Here is a 13,775-nt window from a genome sequence, read left to right on the forward strand (position 1 = left end):
TTCAGTATTGCATGTTGTCTCTGTCTCTTTCAGTATCGCATGTTGTCTCTCTCTTTCAGTATCGCATGTTGTCTCTGTCTTTCTGTATCGCATGTTGTCTCTCTCTTTCAGTATCACATGTTGTCTGTCTCTTTCTGTATCACATGTTGTCTCTGTCTCTTTCAGTATCACATGTTGTCTCTCTCTCTTTCAGTATCGCATGTTGTCTCTGTCTCTTTCAGTATCACATGTTGTCTGTCTCTTTCAGTATCGCATGTTGTCTCTGTCTTTCTGTATCACATGTTGTCTCTGTCTATTTCAGTATCACATGGTGTCTCTGTCTCTTTCAGTATCGCATGTTGTCTCTGTCTCTTTCAGTATCGCATGTTGTCTCTCTCTTTCAGTATCACATGTTGTCTCTGTCTCTTTCAGTATTGCATGTTGTCTCTCTCTCTTTCAGTATCACAAGTTGTCTCTGTCTCCCGGTATCGCATGTAGTCTTTGTCTCTCTGTATCACATGTTGTCTCTCTCTCTTTCAGTATCACATGTTGTCTCTGTCTCTTTCAGTATCGCATGTTGTCTCTCTCTCTTTCAGTACCGCATGTTGTCTCTCTCTCTTTCAGTATCACATGTTGTCTCTGTCTCTTTCAGTATCACATGTTGTCTCTGTCTCTTTCAGTATCACATGTTGTCTCTCTCTCTTTCAGTATCACATGTTGTCTCTCTCTCTTTCAGTATCGCATGTTGTCTCTCTCTCTTTCAGTATCACATGTTGTCTCTCTCTCTTTCAGTATCGCATGTTGTCTCTCTCTCTTTCTGTATCACATGTTGTCTCTGTCTCTTTCTGTATCACATGTTGTCTCTGTCTCTTTCAGTATCGCATGTTGTCTCTCTCTCTTTCAGTATCACATGTTGTCTCTCTCTTTCAGTATCGCATGTTGTCTCTGTCTCTTTCAGTATCACATGTTGTCTCTGTCTCTTTCAGTATCGCATGTTGTCTCTGTCTCTTTCAGTATCACATGTTGTCTCTGTCTCTTTCAGTATCACATGTTGTCTGTCTCTTTCAGTATCACATGTTGTCTCTCTCTTTCAGTATCGCATGTTGTCTCTCTCTCTTTCAGTATTGCATGTTGTCTCTGTCTCTTTCAGAATCGCATGTTGTCTCTGTCTCTTTCAGTATCACATGTTGTCTCTGTCTCTTTCAGTATCACATGTTGTCTCTCTCTTTCAGTATCGCATGTTGTCTCTCTCTCTTTCAGTATTGCATGTTGTCTCTGTCTCTTTCAGAATCGCATGTTGTCTCTGTCTCTTTCAGTATCACATGTTGTCTCTGTCTCTTTCAGTATCGCATGTTGTCTCTGTCTCTTTCTGTATCACATGTTGTCTCTGTCTCTTTCAGTATCACATGTTGTCTCTGTCTCTTTCAGTATCGCATGTTGTCTCTGTCTCTTTCAGTATCACATGTTGTCTCTGTCTCTTTCAGTATCACATGTTGTCTGTCTCTTTCAGTATCACATGTTGTCTCTCTCTTTCAGTATCGCATGTTGTCTCTCTCTCTTTCAGTATCACATGTTGTCTCTGTCTCTTTCAGTATCACATGTTGTCTCTCTCTTTCAGTATCACATGTTGTCTCTGTCTCTTTCAGTATTGCATGTTGTCTCTCTCTTTCAGTATCACATGTTGTCTCTCTCTTTCAGTATCACATGTTGTCTCTGTCTTTCAGTATCGCATGTTGTCTCTGTCTCTTTCAGTATTGCATGTTGTCTCTCTCTTTCAGTATCACATGTTGTCTCTGTCTCTTTCAGTATCACATGTTGTCTCTGTCTCTTTCAGTATCACATGTTGTCTCTGTCTCCCGGTATCGCATGTTGTCTCTGTCTCTTTCAGTATCGCATGTTGTCTCTGTCTCTTTCAGTATCGCATGTTGTCTCTCTCTCTTTCAGTATCGCATGTTGTCTGTCTCTTTCAGTATCGCATGTTGTCTGTCTCTTTCAGTATCACATGTTGTCTGTCTCTTTCAGTATCACATGTTGTCTCTGTCTCTTTCAGTATCACATGTTGTCTCTGTCTTTCAGTATCACATGTTGTCTCTGTCTCTTTCAGTATCACATGTTGTCTGTCTCTTTCAGTATCACATGTTGTCTGTGTCTCTTTCAGTATCACATGTTGTCTCTGTCTCTTTCAGTATCACATGTTGTCTCTCTCTTTCAGTATCACATGTTGTCTGTCTCTTTCAGTATCGCATGTTGTCTCTGTCTCTTTCAGTATCGCATGTTGTCTCTGTCTCTTTCAGTATCACATGTTGTCTGTCTCTTTCAGTATCACATGTTGTCTCTGTCTCTTTCAGTATTGCATGTTGTCTCTGTCTCTTTCAGTATCACATGTTGTCTCTGTATCTTTCAGTATCACATGTTGTCTCTCTCTCTTTCAGTATCACATGTTGTCTCTCTCTCTTTCAGTATCGCATGTTGTCTGTCTCTTTCAGTATCACATGTTGTCTCTCTCTCTTTCAGTATCACATGTTGTCTGTCTCTTTCAGTATCACATGTTGTCTCTGTCTCTTTCAGTATCACATGTTGTCTCTGTCTCTTTCAGTATCACATGTTGTCTCTGTCTCTTTCAGTATCGCATGTTGTCTCTGTCTCTTTCAGTATTGCATGTTGTCTCTGTCTCTTTCAGTATCACATGTTGTCTCTGTATCTTTCAGTATCACATGTTGTCTCTCTCTTTCAGTATCACATGTTGTCTCTCTCTTTCAGTATTGCATGTTGTCTCTGTCTTTCAGTATCACATGTTGTCTGTCTCTTTCAGTATCACATGTTGTCTGTCTCTTTCAGTATCGCATGTTGTCTCTGTCTCTTTCAGTATCGCATGTTGTCTCTGTCTCTTTCAGTATCACATGTTGTCTCTGTCTCTTTCAGTATCGCATGTTGTCTGTCTCTTTCAGTATCACATGTTGTCTCTCTCTTTCAGTATCACATGTTGTCTCTGTCTCTTTCAGTATCACATGTTGTCTCTGTCTCCCGGTATCGCATGTAGTCTTTGTCTCTCTGTATCGCATGCTGTCTCTTTCTCTTCTGGTTCCGTCAACAACTCCTGTATGAAGCACCCCCCCCCCCCACACACACACATACCTCCTCCCCTTCACACCATCGCCACTCCACTTCTCTTTCCATCTTCCCATCTCTCATTCTGAGGGCCTGGGCTATTGTTCTTGCTATGGCTGAGGAGCACAGGGCGTCTCTTTATACGCAATGGTGAAAGATGAGGCAGGTGGTGGCAATTCATCAAGACTTGAGGGGGGGTGGGGGGTGGGGGGCGGGGCTCGGAGGTGTTCTGCTGTAGGGAGGCGACACGATGTGTGCTGAGGGTTTTCCTGCGTGAGGCCAGGCATGATGAAACGATTGCGGTTCCTCTCCGCCGCATCAGACAGACGTGAGGAGAGATGGATGGGTAGAGAGAGAGGGGGAGGGGAGGGGGGTCATTACTCCTTTCGCAGGCTTCCGCTTCATATCATTCATTGGCTTTTTTGCCTTTAGCACCTTCCTCCTTATTGGTTCCCCCGCTTTACCTCCTCCTTCTCTACATCCCTCTTCTCTACCTCCTCCTTCTCTACATCCCTCTTCTCTACCTCCTCCTTCTCTACCTCCTCCTTCTCTACCTCCCTCTTCTCTACCTCCTCCTTCTCTACCTCCCTCTTCTTTACCTCCTCCTTCTCTACCTCCTCCTTCTCTACCTCCTCGTTCTCTACCTCCCTCTTCTCTACCTCCTCCTTCTCTACATCCCTCTTCTCTACCTCCCTCTTCTCTACCTCCTCCTTCTCTACCCCTCTTCTCTACCTCCTCCTTCTCTACCTCCTCCTTCTCTACATCCCTCTTCTCTACCTCCTCCTTCTCTACCTCCCTCTTCTCTACCTCCTCCTTTTCTACCTCCTCCTTTACATCTCCTTCTCTACATCCCTCTTCTCAACCTCATTTACCTTCTCTACCGCCTCCTTCTTTACAGCCTCCTTCTCTACCTCCTCCGTATCTACCATCTCCTTCTCTACCTCCCTCTTCTCTACCTCCCTCTTCACTACCTCCTCCTTCTCTACCTCCTCCTTATCTACCTCCCTCTTCTCTACCTCCTCCTTCTCTACCTCCTCCTTATCTACCTCCCTCTTCACTACCTCCTCCTTCTCTACCTCCTCCTTATCTACCTCCCTCTTCTCTACCTCCTCCTTCTCTACTTCCTCCTTATCTAACTCCCTCTTCTCTACCTCCTCCTTTACCTTCTCCTTCTCTACCTCCCTCTTCTATACCCCCTCCTTCTCTACCTCCTTCTCTACTTCCTCCTTCTCTAACTCCCTCTTCTCTACCTCCTCCTTTACCTTCTCCTTCTCTACCTCCCTCTTCTCTACCTCCTCCTCTACTTCCTCCTTCTCTACCTCCTCCTTTACCTCCTCCTTCTCTACCTCCCTCTTCACTACCTCCTCCTTTTCTACCTCCTTGTTTACCTTCTCCTTCTCTACCTCCCTCTTCTCTACCTCCTGCTTCTCTACATCTCCCTTCTCTACCTCCATCTTTTCTACCTCCTCCCTTTCTACCTCCCCTTCTCTACATCTTCCTTCTCTACCTCCTCCTTCTCTACCTCCTTCTTCTCTACCTCCTCATTCTCTACTTCCTCCTTTACCTTCTCCTTCTCTACCTCCCCTGTTGCTCTACAGATGCACAACCCCTCCCCCCCCCCCTTTAGTTGTAAATGGATGACAGAACACCACTAGAAACAAGAGATGGACTCTCCCTCCACCCCCCTCTCTCTTTAAACCGCTCTTCACCAACACTGCTTGATTTATCCCCTTCCTTATCATCTATTCTCTCAATTCCCCAATCAACACACACACACGCGCACACACACACACACACACACACACACACACACACACACACACACACACACACACACACACACACACACACACACACACACACACACACACACACACACACACACACACACACACACACACACACACACACACACACACACACACACACACACACAACGGATTACAATATCTCTCCCGTCAGTTGACACTATGTAATAATTTCTAAATGATTCAATTATGTACTATTCTATTTACTAATTAACACATCTACATTTAATTGCGTAAATGTAGGGGGCGACGAGAGTGAGAGGAAGAGTGGAGCTACAGTAGGGCAGAGAGAGAGAGAGAGGGATGAGAGATGAGAGAGAGAGAGAAAGAGAGAGAGAGAAAGAGAGAGGGGTGTAAACAAGTGAACAGAACTAAGGGTGAAGGCGGGAAGAGAGAAAAAAACGACAGAGCTGGTCAAAAGGACAACATGCCAGACAGGTGTGAAAGTAAAAATAAATAAAAGTGAGAACGGAGAGAAAAAAATTAGAGGAATTGGAAGGAGGAGAACAGACAGGGATGAGAGAGAGGAAATGAGATGGGATTAAATGAGATGAGAAGAGAAGGGCCTAGAAGGGATTCTTATGCTAAGAGCATCATGCAAATGGTAAATGGCTGCATTTATATAGCGCTTTACAATTAGTTCCTCACATTTAACCCATTCACTCGCACATTCACACACCGACGGCGGAGGCAACCATGCAAGGTGCCAACCTGCTCTTCGGGAACAGTTAGGGGTTAAGTGTCTTGCTCAAGGACACTTCGACACACTACCCGGGATGAGCGGGAATCGAACCAGGAACCTCCAGATAACCAGACGACTGCTCTACCTCCCGAGCCACTGCCGCACCTATTTTGCTTTAATTTTGACATTTCTATTTCTATTTTTACACGCGCACACATCCACACACCACTAACCAGAGGCAGGGAGAGAGAGAGAGAGACAGAAAGAGAGAGAGAGAGAGAACTCTTAAAAACTCTAAAGTAGTGTGAATGTGTCCCTGGATCTTTACTTGCATCAAAGCTCTTTCCTCCACTGTGAGGGGCTGATCGCCTGTGACAGCCATCCTGCCTGGAGGCTACTGAATACACACGCACACACGCACACACACACACACACGCAGGCACACACACACACACACACACACACACACACACACACACACACACACACACACACACACACACACACACACACACACACACACACACACACACACACACACACACACACACACACACACACACACACACAGTCGACCCTCGATGCAGCACATTACATTCCACAGGTGATTCTGAATCGCCCCAGTTAAACGGTGAGGTAGAGTCGTATACAAGACGTTGAAGAATGTCAGACAGCAGCGTATCGACATGCTGTCAACTTTCTGCTGTTTAAAAAGCTCTGCAACGGCACCAGAGGGGAGAGCGATGAAAGAAGCAATCCAGCCGAATATCTCTCCAGCCGAATCCTGCCAGATTCTGAGTGCTTCCCCCGCCTACTCAAGTGTGACAGTACGTTTTTAATGAGGTGCTCCCATGACATGACATTTTGGAAAAACTTGGAAAGGGGCAGAAAAGTATGTATAACAGCATGAACTTAAGTGAAAACTTTTTTTAAATAAATCATGCGTTGGATGGTGTGGTGCTCGCAAGGCTTTCAGACGAGGAGAGAGGGAGAACTAGCCTATACAAGTCTGGTCGGGGGCTCAACGTCTTATCACCTGTGGCATTCAATTACATCTCATGGGGGCAGGGCTTATTACGAGTGGGTTTGAGTGAGATAGGACGGCTGAACTTGGATACACACGAGTCAATAGCTGTTTCTACAGAGGGATGTACGTATAGAAACTATTGGCATATCACTCCCTCAACCCACACTGCTAAAAAGGTACAGTACCGTCTACCTATTTTGCTGTAAGCTGCTGTCTCTCACACACACACACACACACACACACACACACACACACACACACACACACACACACACACACACACACACACACACACACACACACACACACACACACACACACACACACACACACACACACACACACACACACACACACACACACACACACACACACACACACACACACACACACATCGATTTTTCCTCATTCCATCACACTCTCTCTCGCTCCCACCTCCACCCCTATTGTTTCACATCTCTCTTCATCTCTGATCCTGCTGCTCAGTCTTTCATCTTTCTTCCTCCCTCTCTTCTCTGTTTCAGACAGGTACAAATCCTATTTCTGTCCTGCCAGGCGGGGCCACCAACCCCAGACAGGTGACCGGTTGTTCTCTCTCTCTCCGAGACTCTCTCTCAGGTGGAACAGATTGGATACAGGGCCCGGGAGTTGTGGGCTATAGGTCTACCATTTTCTTATTTTCTCCGCAGGAATCTGCCTCGCAACACAGACTCTGTCTGTAGTCTGTCCTCGATGCACTAAACAGAGGAGCATTGCTTCCATTAGTTGCTTTAAACAGAGGAGCATTGCTTCCATTAGTTGCTTTAAACAGAGGAGCTTTGCTTCCATTAGTTGCTTTAAACAGAGGAGCTTTGTTTCCATTAATTGCATTAAACAGAGGAGCATTGCTTCCATTAGTTGCATTAAACAGAGGAGCATTGCTTCCATTAGTTGCTTTAAACAGAAGAGCCTTGCTTCCATTAGTTGCTTTAAACAGAGGAGCATTGCTTCCATTAGTTGCTTTAAACAGAGGAGCATTGCTTCCATTAGTTGCTTTAAACAGAGGAGCTTTGCTTCCATTAGTTGCTTCAAACAGAGGAGCCTTGCTTCCATTAGTTGCTTTAAACAGAGGAGCATTGCTTCCATTAGTTGCACTAAACAGAGGAGCATTGCTCCCATTAGTTGCACTAAACAGAGGAGCATTGCTTCCATTAGTTGCACTAAACAGAGGAGCATTGTTTCCCCTGAAAACGCTGAAAGGGCAGACTTGATTTGACTGTTTGCAGATTAGTATGTAATAATTCTGTACACATCCCTTACCTACTCTGACCAGTTACGCTGCTGGCCAGTATGACTTACCACCATAGTGTCTTTATACCTGTATCACTGTACATATTAATACTACAACTCTGTACATACATCTGATTAGCACTATTACTCAGTAGTACTCGTTTATATATCTTGTACCCACCTTAATCACCAGTACATTGTATATTACTATTGCACTACTGTTACATTTGCACTCTGGTTGGATGCCAAACCTCTTTTCATTGTACTGTACTTGATGACAAGTTGTGACTTGTATGATGACAATACATTTGAATCTAATCTAATTTGTTTCTTACTCCCCAGCTGTTCTAAATACTAAACCAGATAGATGACTTTGTTCCTTGAGGCGCCAGAGCCATTAGGAGCTCATAGACCTGAAAAGAAAGCCAGACTCAGCCACAGGCTTGCTAAAGCTCTCGCTAGTTCTGCCATCAACAAATCACGAATGATCCACGAGATACTCAAATGGACTGTCTTACACAATTGTGTTCTCTGAAGCCCCTGGTCAGTAGATTAGATTAGACTTCTCAAATGTATTGTCATTATACAGCACGAGTACAGTACAACGAAAAGAAGTTGGCATCTTCTAATATACAATGTACAGGTGATTAAACTGGGTATAAAATATATAAATGAGTACTATTGAGTAGAGTGCTAATCAGATGTATGTACAAAGTTGTAGTATTAAACCCTCTGGAGTCGCCGGACCCGTATCCGGGTCTGACAGCACCACGGTGTGACCAGGCCAACTAACAGTATCCGGGTCTGACAGCACCACGGTGTGACCAGGCCAACTAACAGTATCCGGGTCTGACAGCACTACGGTGTGACCAGGCCAACTAACAGTATCCGGGTCTGACAGCACCACGGTGTGACCAGGCCAACTAACAGTATCCGGGTCTGACAGCACCACGGTGTGACCAGGCCAACTAACAGTATCCGGGTCTGACAGCACCACGGTGTGACCAGGCCAACTAACAGTATCCGGGTCTGACAGCACTACGGTGTGACCAGGCCAACTAACAGTATCCGGGTCTGACAGCACCACGGTGTGACCAGGCCAACTAACAGTATCCGGGTCTGACAGCACCACGGTGTGACCAGGCCAACTAACAATATCCGGGTCTGACAGCACTACGGTGTGACCAGGCCAACTAACAGTATCCGGGTCTGACAGCACCACGGTGTGACCAGGCCAACTAACAGTATCCGGGTCTGACAGCACCACGGTGTGACCAGGCCAACTAACAGTATCCGGGTCTGACAGCACCACGGTGTGACCAGGCCAACTAACAGTATCCGGGTCTGACAGCACCACGGTGTGACCAGGCCAACTAACAGATTGAAAAATTAAATGACTTCTGTGGCAAACATTTCAATCGTTTTTTATGCGTATAAGTTAGGACTTAACCCCCCCCCCCCCCTAATTCCTAAGTCTTGATAGAATACATATTTGAGACAAATATTTAGTTCTTTATTGTTATCTATGTTTTTTTCAATACAATTCTTTGATACAGTATATATTTCTATATATATATTTGATATGTATAATACTATATATAGTTATATAACTCATGTATACATTGATCTGACAAAGCTGAAGCTATTATATTCTGATAGGCCAGGTTGTCCTTTAATTATTACATTTCTTTTTATATCACTGCATTTTACAATACAGGGTTGAGGTGTTACATGCATTATTACACAATTAAACCAGGCAAACCTAAAATAGCACAAAATAGCTGCAACCTCTGAGTGTTATTAATATGTACAGGTATAAAGACACTATGGTAGTAAGTCATACTGGCCAGCAGCAGTAACTAGTAACCGCAGCAGAGGAGGTTAAAGACAGGTTAAGGTCAAGAGGAAGCGGATGAAGCCCTGCCGACTCAGCGCAAAGCCCTTCTCCCCCGTCTCTGGTCTTTGTAGAGAGGGTGATCAAAGAGACCGGAGTGCTGGGAGGATTCCACACGTCAGAGAGGGGGTTCTATGGGGGGGGGGGTATTCTATACGGACATACTGTACCCACGTGTTGCGAGATGAAATGCACCACCGTATAGATGATTAACATTAGTGTCGATGTACTGGTATAGAATGCGGGATTCGATACATGTCTGAAAGTATAGTTGAAAACACGAGAGGTACGAGAAGAAGAATGCAGGTCTAAACACATACAGTGTGCACGTCTGCAGCTTTGACGACTAACAGAAGGTAGGCTGGGTCAAGTTGGGTGGTGTTTGCCGTTATTTCATAGGACGAACACAGGATGAAAGGCTCTCCATCTCTCTCTCTCTCTCTCTCTCTCTCTCTCTCTCTCTCTCTCTCTCGACCATTCTACAAAACTTGAGAATGTATATACATAATTTAGAATGTATATATCCCTGAGTGTATTTTTATTCTTATTTGTGATTTGTGATTTTTGACTACCTAAATGTTTACTGTGAGCGATCTGTAGTTCTGAATTTCCCTCGGGATCAATAAAGTACTTCTATTCTATTCTATTCAACGTCCAGGTTCACTTTGAACCCAGGCCCCATTTAAACATTGTCTGGCATGATGTTGACGTGTACAGGCCATAATTTCAATGATCGCTTTAATATTGAGACATGTGAAGGGACATATACCTCCATCATGTAAAGAGGGAGACACACTGAGGGGAAGGGAATCAGAGGGACAGTTGGGTAAAGGAGGGAAGTCAGGCAAAGTCGTTAATACATTTGGTGAAGAGGTGAGATTTGAGTAGTGATTTGAAGGAGTCCAGGGATGTAGTGTTGCGGATGTCTGGAGGGAGGGAGTTCCAGAGGGTGGGTGCAGCTAAACAGAAGGCTCTGGGACCGAGTGCGTAGGTTGGTGGTGGGCATGGAGAGGAGAGACCAGAGTCAGAGGACCGCAGCCTCCGGGGTGGGATGTAGGGATGGAGGAGGTCGGCTAGGTACCGGGGGGCAAGGGAGTGTAGGGATAGGCAGAAAGCAATACAAAAACAACAAAGAAATAACAAAAGCAAAGACAAATCAAAATGTGTAAAAGCACATTTCTGAAATTTCCCAGTGTCACAAGAGAGTCAATATTAGAAGTGCTTTGTAGTTTAGTTTAGTAACTTTAGTTCATGAGTCCGGAGCACAAAAGCTAAAAGCAGTCTTTTAGCTGCAAGTTCTGAATCGACCCGAGGTCGAGGAACATGTAGTGTGATCCAATCCTGAGAGCAGGTTTGATAAACTCCTACATTGAGGAACATGTAGTGTGATCCAGTCCTGAGAGCAGGTTTGATAAGCTCCTACATTGAGGAACGTGTAGTGAGGTAATGTAAGTTGGTAATTTGTTAAGTGTTTTTTAAATAAACATATACCAATGTTTATCCCACCTCACAGAGAGAGAGGACCAGCAGACCTTTTCATAGAGAGTACAATGATGGTACTGTAGGTTTCACCAGTAATACATCTAAGAGCCTCATATCAAACATCCTCATGAGTTGCATAGACCTTGTGCTATCTACAATATGCTGCTCATCTACATGCGTAATTGGGCAATGAAACTCATTAACAACCTTTGATACGATGTGCGGTTTGCAAATATTTCAGGCCACCAGGGGAGCCATTGAGCAGGGAAGTACTGTTAGAATGTCCCAGCTATTGTTTCATTTGAGGTTTTAGTCTCGTGGAACAGTAGGGTTGAAGGAAATATAGGTTTTTCAAGGTGTATATAATGTAAAATATTGGTGGATGACAGCATCTACTCAGTCATCTCAGAGGAGGAGGATAACAGAGAGAGAGTGTGAGCTGATTAACAACCTGCAGATGAGGCTGTGCTGTTATCATCAACAGCTGATAGCCACAGCGTTTGTTTGGGGTAAGTTAATATCAACATTGCCGTTGCTATAGTGATCTGGGTCAAATAGCTGTGGTCAAAGACAGCGCGTCACATAGTAACGAGGAGAGGGTCGTTGCTATGGTGAGAATAATATAATGTGAGTTCTTCCGGGTGTAAGTTAGATTCAGCTACGACACACAGAGGAGAAGAGTTGATCCAGAGACTTTGAAACGGCTCCCTCCTCCCCTCGCAAAGGGGGGGGGGGGGGGAGCAATGGAGAAGATGACACATCATCACTAGCAGAGATGGTGGTTGGCTACGACAAGGCCGCGACGACCACCGAGCGGGGTAACAGGAGATCATTAGAATAATGAATTTAGTTTCTTTCAAAGACATTTCAAGGACAATACAGCACTGTTTTCCATCTTGTACGAGGCTTTGTTTATGGAATAAACAAAGTTTTTCCGAGAAAGGTATCAGGCTGCCAGTGTCGAATTATTATGATTACGGATTGCATTAAAGGGGAATGACAAAGATTGTACAGCCAGTATGAGAAGGTCGACGTCGGAGAGAGAAATAAACACAACGCAGGAACTACACGAACACAGAGATAAAGAGGTAATACTGGCTGATTATGATCAAAATCCAACAGGGTGGATGGGAATCCTTCTATCACTCTCTATCATTCAAAGTTAACGTTAAAGTTAAGATTCAGATGAAAATAAGCATTTAGAGAAAAGCCTGGATGGATGAATGAGTGCATGTGCTGTGCAGTGAGATACGTGAGACATACAATATGGTGTGTAGTGTGTGTCTGCATGTGTGTGTGTGTGTGCACGTGTGTGTGTGCATGTGTGTGTGTGTGTGTGTGTGTGTGTGTGTGTGTGTGTGTGTGTGTGTGTGTGTAGGTATACATGTGTTATTATAGACCCACTTCTTCAACACCAACCTGTTTCATGTGTCTGCAGCAGGGAAGTGAATGCGAAGGTATTCCCTGGAGCGAATGTCTGCCTGCAAGGAAAGAAGGAAGAGAAGAATGTAGAGGGAGAGGAAGAATGAGAGAAAGAGAGAGAGAGGGATAGTGAGAGAAAGAAAGAAAGATGTCAGGAGCATTTAGTAGTAGTAGTAGTTTTATTCAGTCATCACACACAATACAATATGTACAATCATTCAACAATCTTTGATTTGGCAGTGACTGAAAAGGAACATGCTGAAGCATAATGCGTATACATGCCTGTCCTATATTCTTAACAAAATGAAGGTTCAAAAACAGTATTCTAAAAGAGAAATAACTAAAAAATAATTATTCACATTTGTAATCTTCTAAAATAGCTATACAAACCATTAAAAAAATTTAAATTAAATTTAAACCAAAAGCGAATTACTCATTCTTAAATGTATATCAGCTAAGTTAATCCCTTTCTTCTCATGGCTCCTTTCTTCTCACGGTTCCTACCTGCCGCCCCCCCTTTCTCCCTCTCTCTCTCTCTCTCTCTCTCTCTCTCTCTCTCTCTCTCTCTCTCTCTCTCTCTCTCTCTCTCTCTCAGTCAGGTGCAGAATGCAGGTGTGATGCTGTCAGTGGGCCAATTACGTCAGTAATATAACCCCGCCCCAGATGTCACCCACTAAAACACCCATGCTCATTGTTGTGAAGGGCCAGATTAAACCGAATATATATATTTATTTATATATATATATTTAATTGTATTTGTATATTCTCTAATATTCCCTGATATCCCTTGTATATTCCTTGTACAATATGCATTGAATATCCATTCTAGCCTACTGAACATCCCATAATAGTCTCCATTCTACTATTGGTCGAGACCTTGGTGCCAGGCTGCCATACCCCCCAGACCCAGTTCAAACGTACCGCTCAACATGTACGAACAAGTCCTAGTTCCGCGTAGGAATCTGGCTACCGCACCACTAACGGTACTATTTGTTCATAGTGCGTATATATACTGCGCTACTAAAGTAGGACTTCCTTTTCAGTCCAGTTTCTTACCCTCCAATAGAGTGACAGACGTAAAGCCTCCCCGCAACGCCACGTGTG

The 13,775-nt window shown here is 44.2% G+C and overlaps 1 protein-coding gene across 3 annotated transcripts in view; it reads right to left on the minus strand.

The window, feature by feature from the left end:
- The window catches only part of LOC311231446 (endonuclease V-like), a 248,208-nt gene that overhangs the window by 90,364 nt on the left and 144,069 nt on the right, over positions 1-13,775 (minus strand). The window contains exon 8 of one of the 3 annotated variants that reach the window (XM_084318026.1): positions 12,669-12,726. In XM_084318026.1, the coding sequence (XP_084174152.1) occupies positions 12,669-12,726 (58 nt within the window). Of the gene's footprint in view, positions 1-12,653; positions 12,731-13,775 lie in introns of all 3 variants that reach the window. The other 2 variants (XM_084318027.1, XM_084318028.1) reach the window with 2 other exon arrangements.

Source organism: Notolepis coatsorum (genome assembly GCF_963971535.1).
Source record: "Notolepis coatsorum genome assembly, chromosome: 7".
NCBI lineage: Eukaryota > Metazoa > Chordata > Actinopteri > Aulopiformes > Paralepididae > Notolepis > Notolepis coatsorum.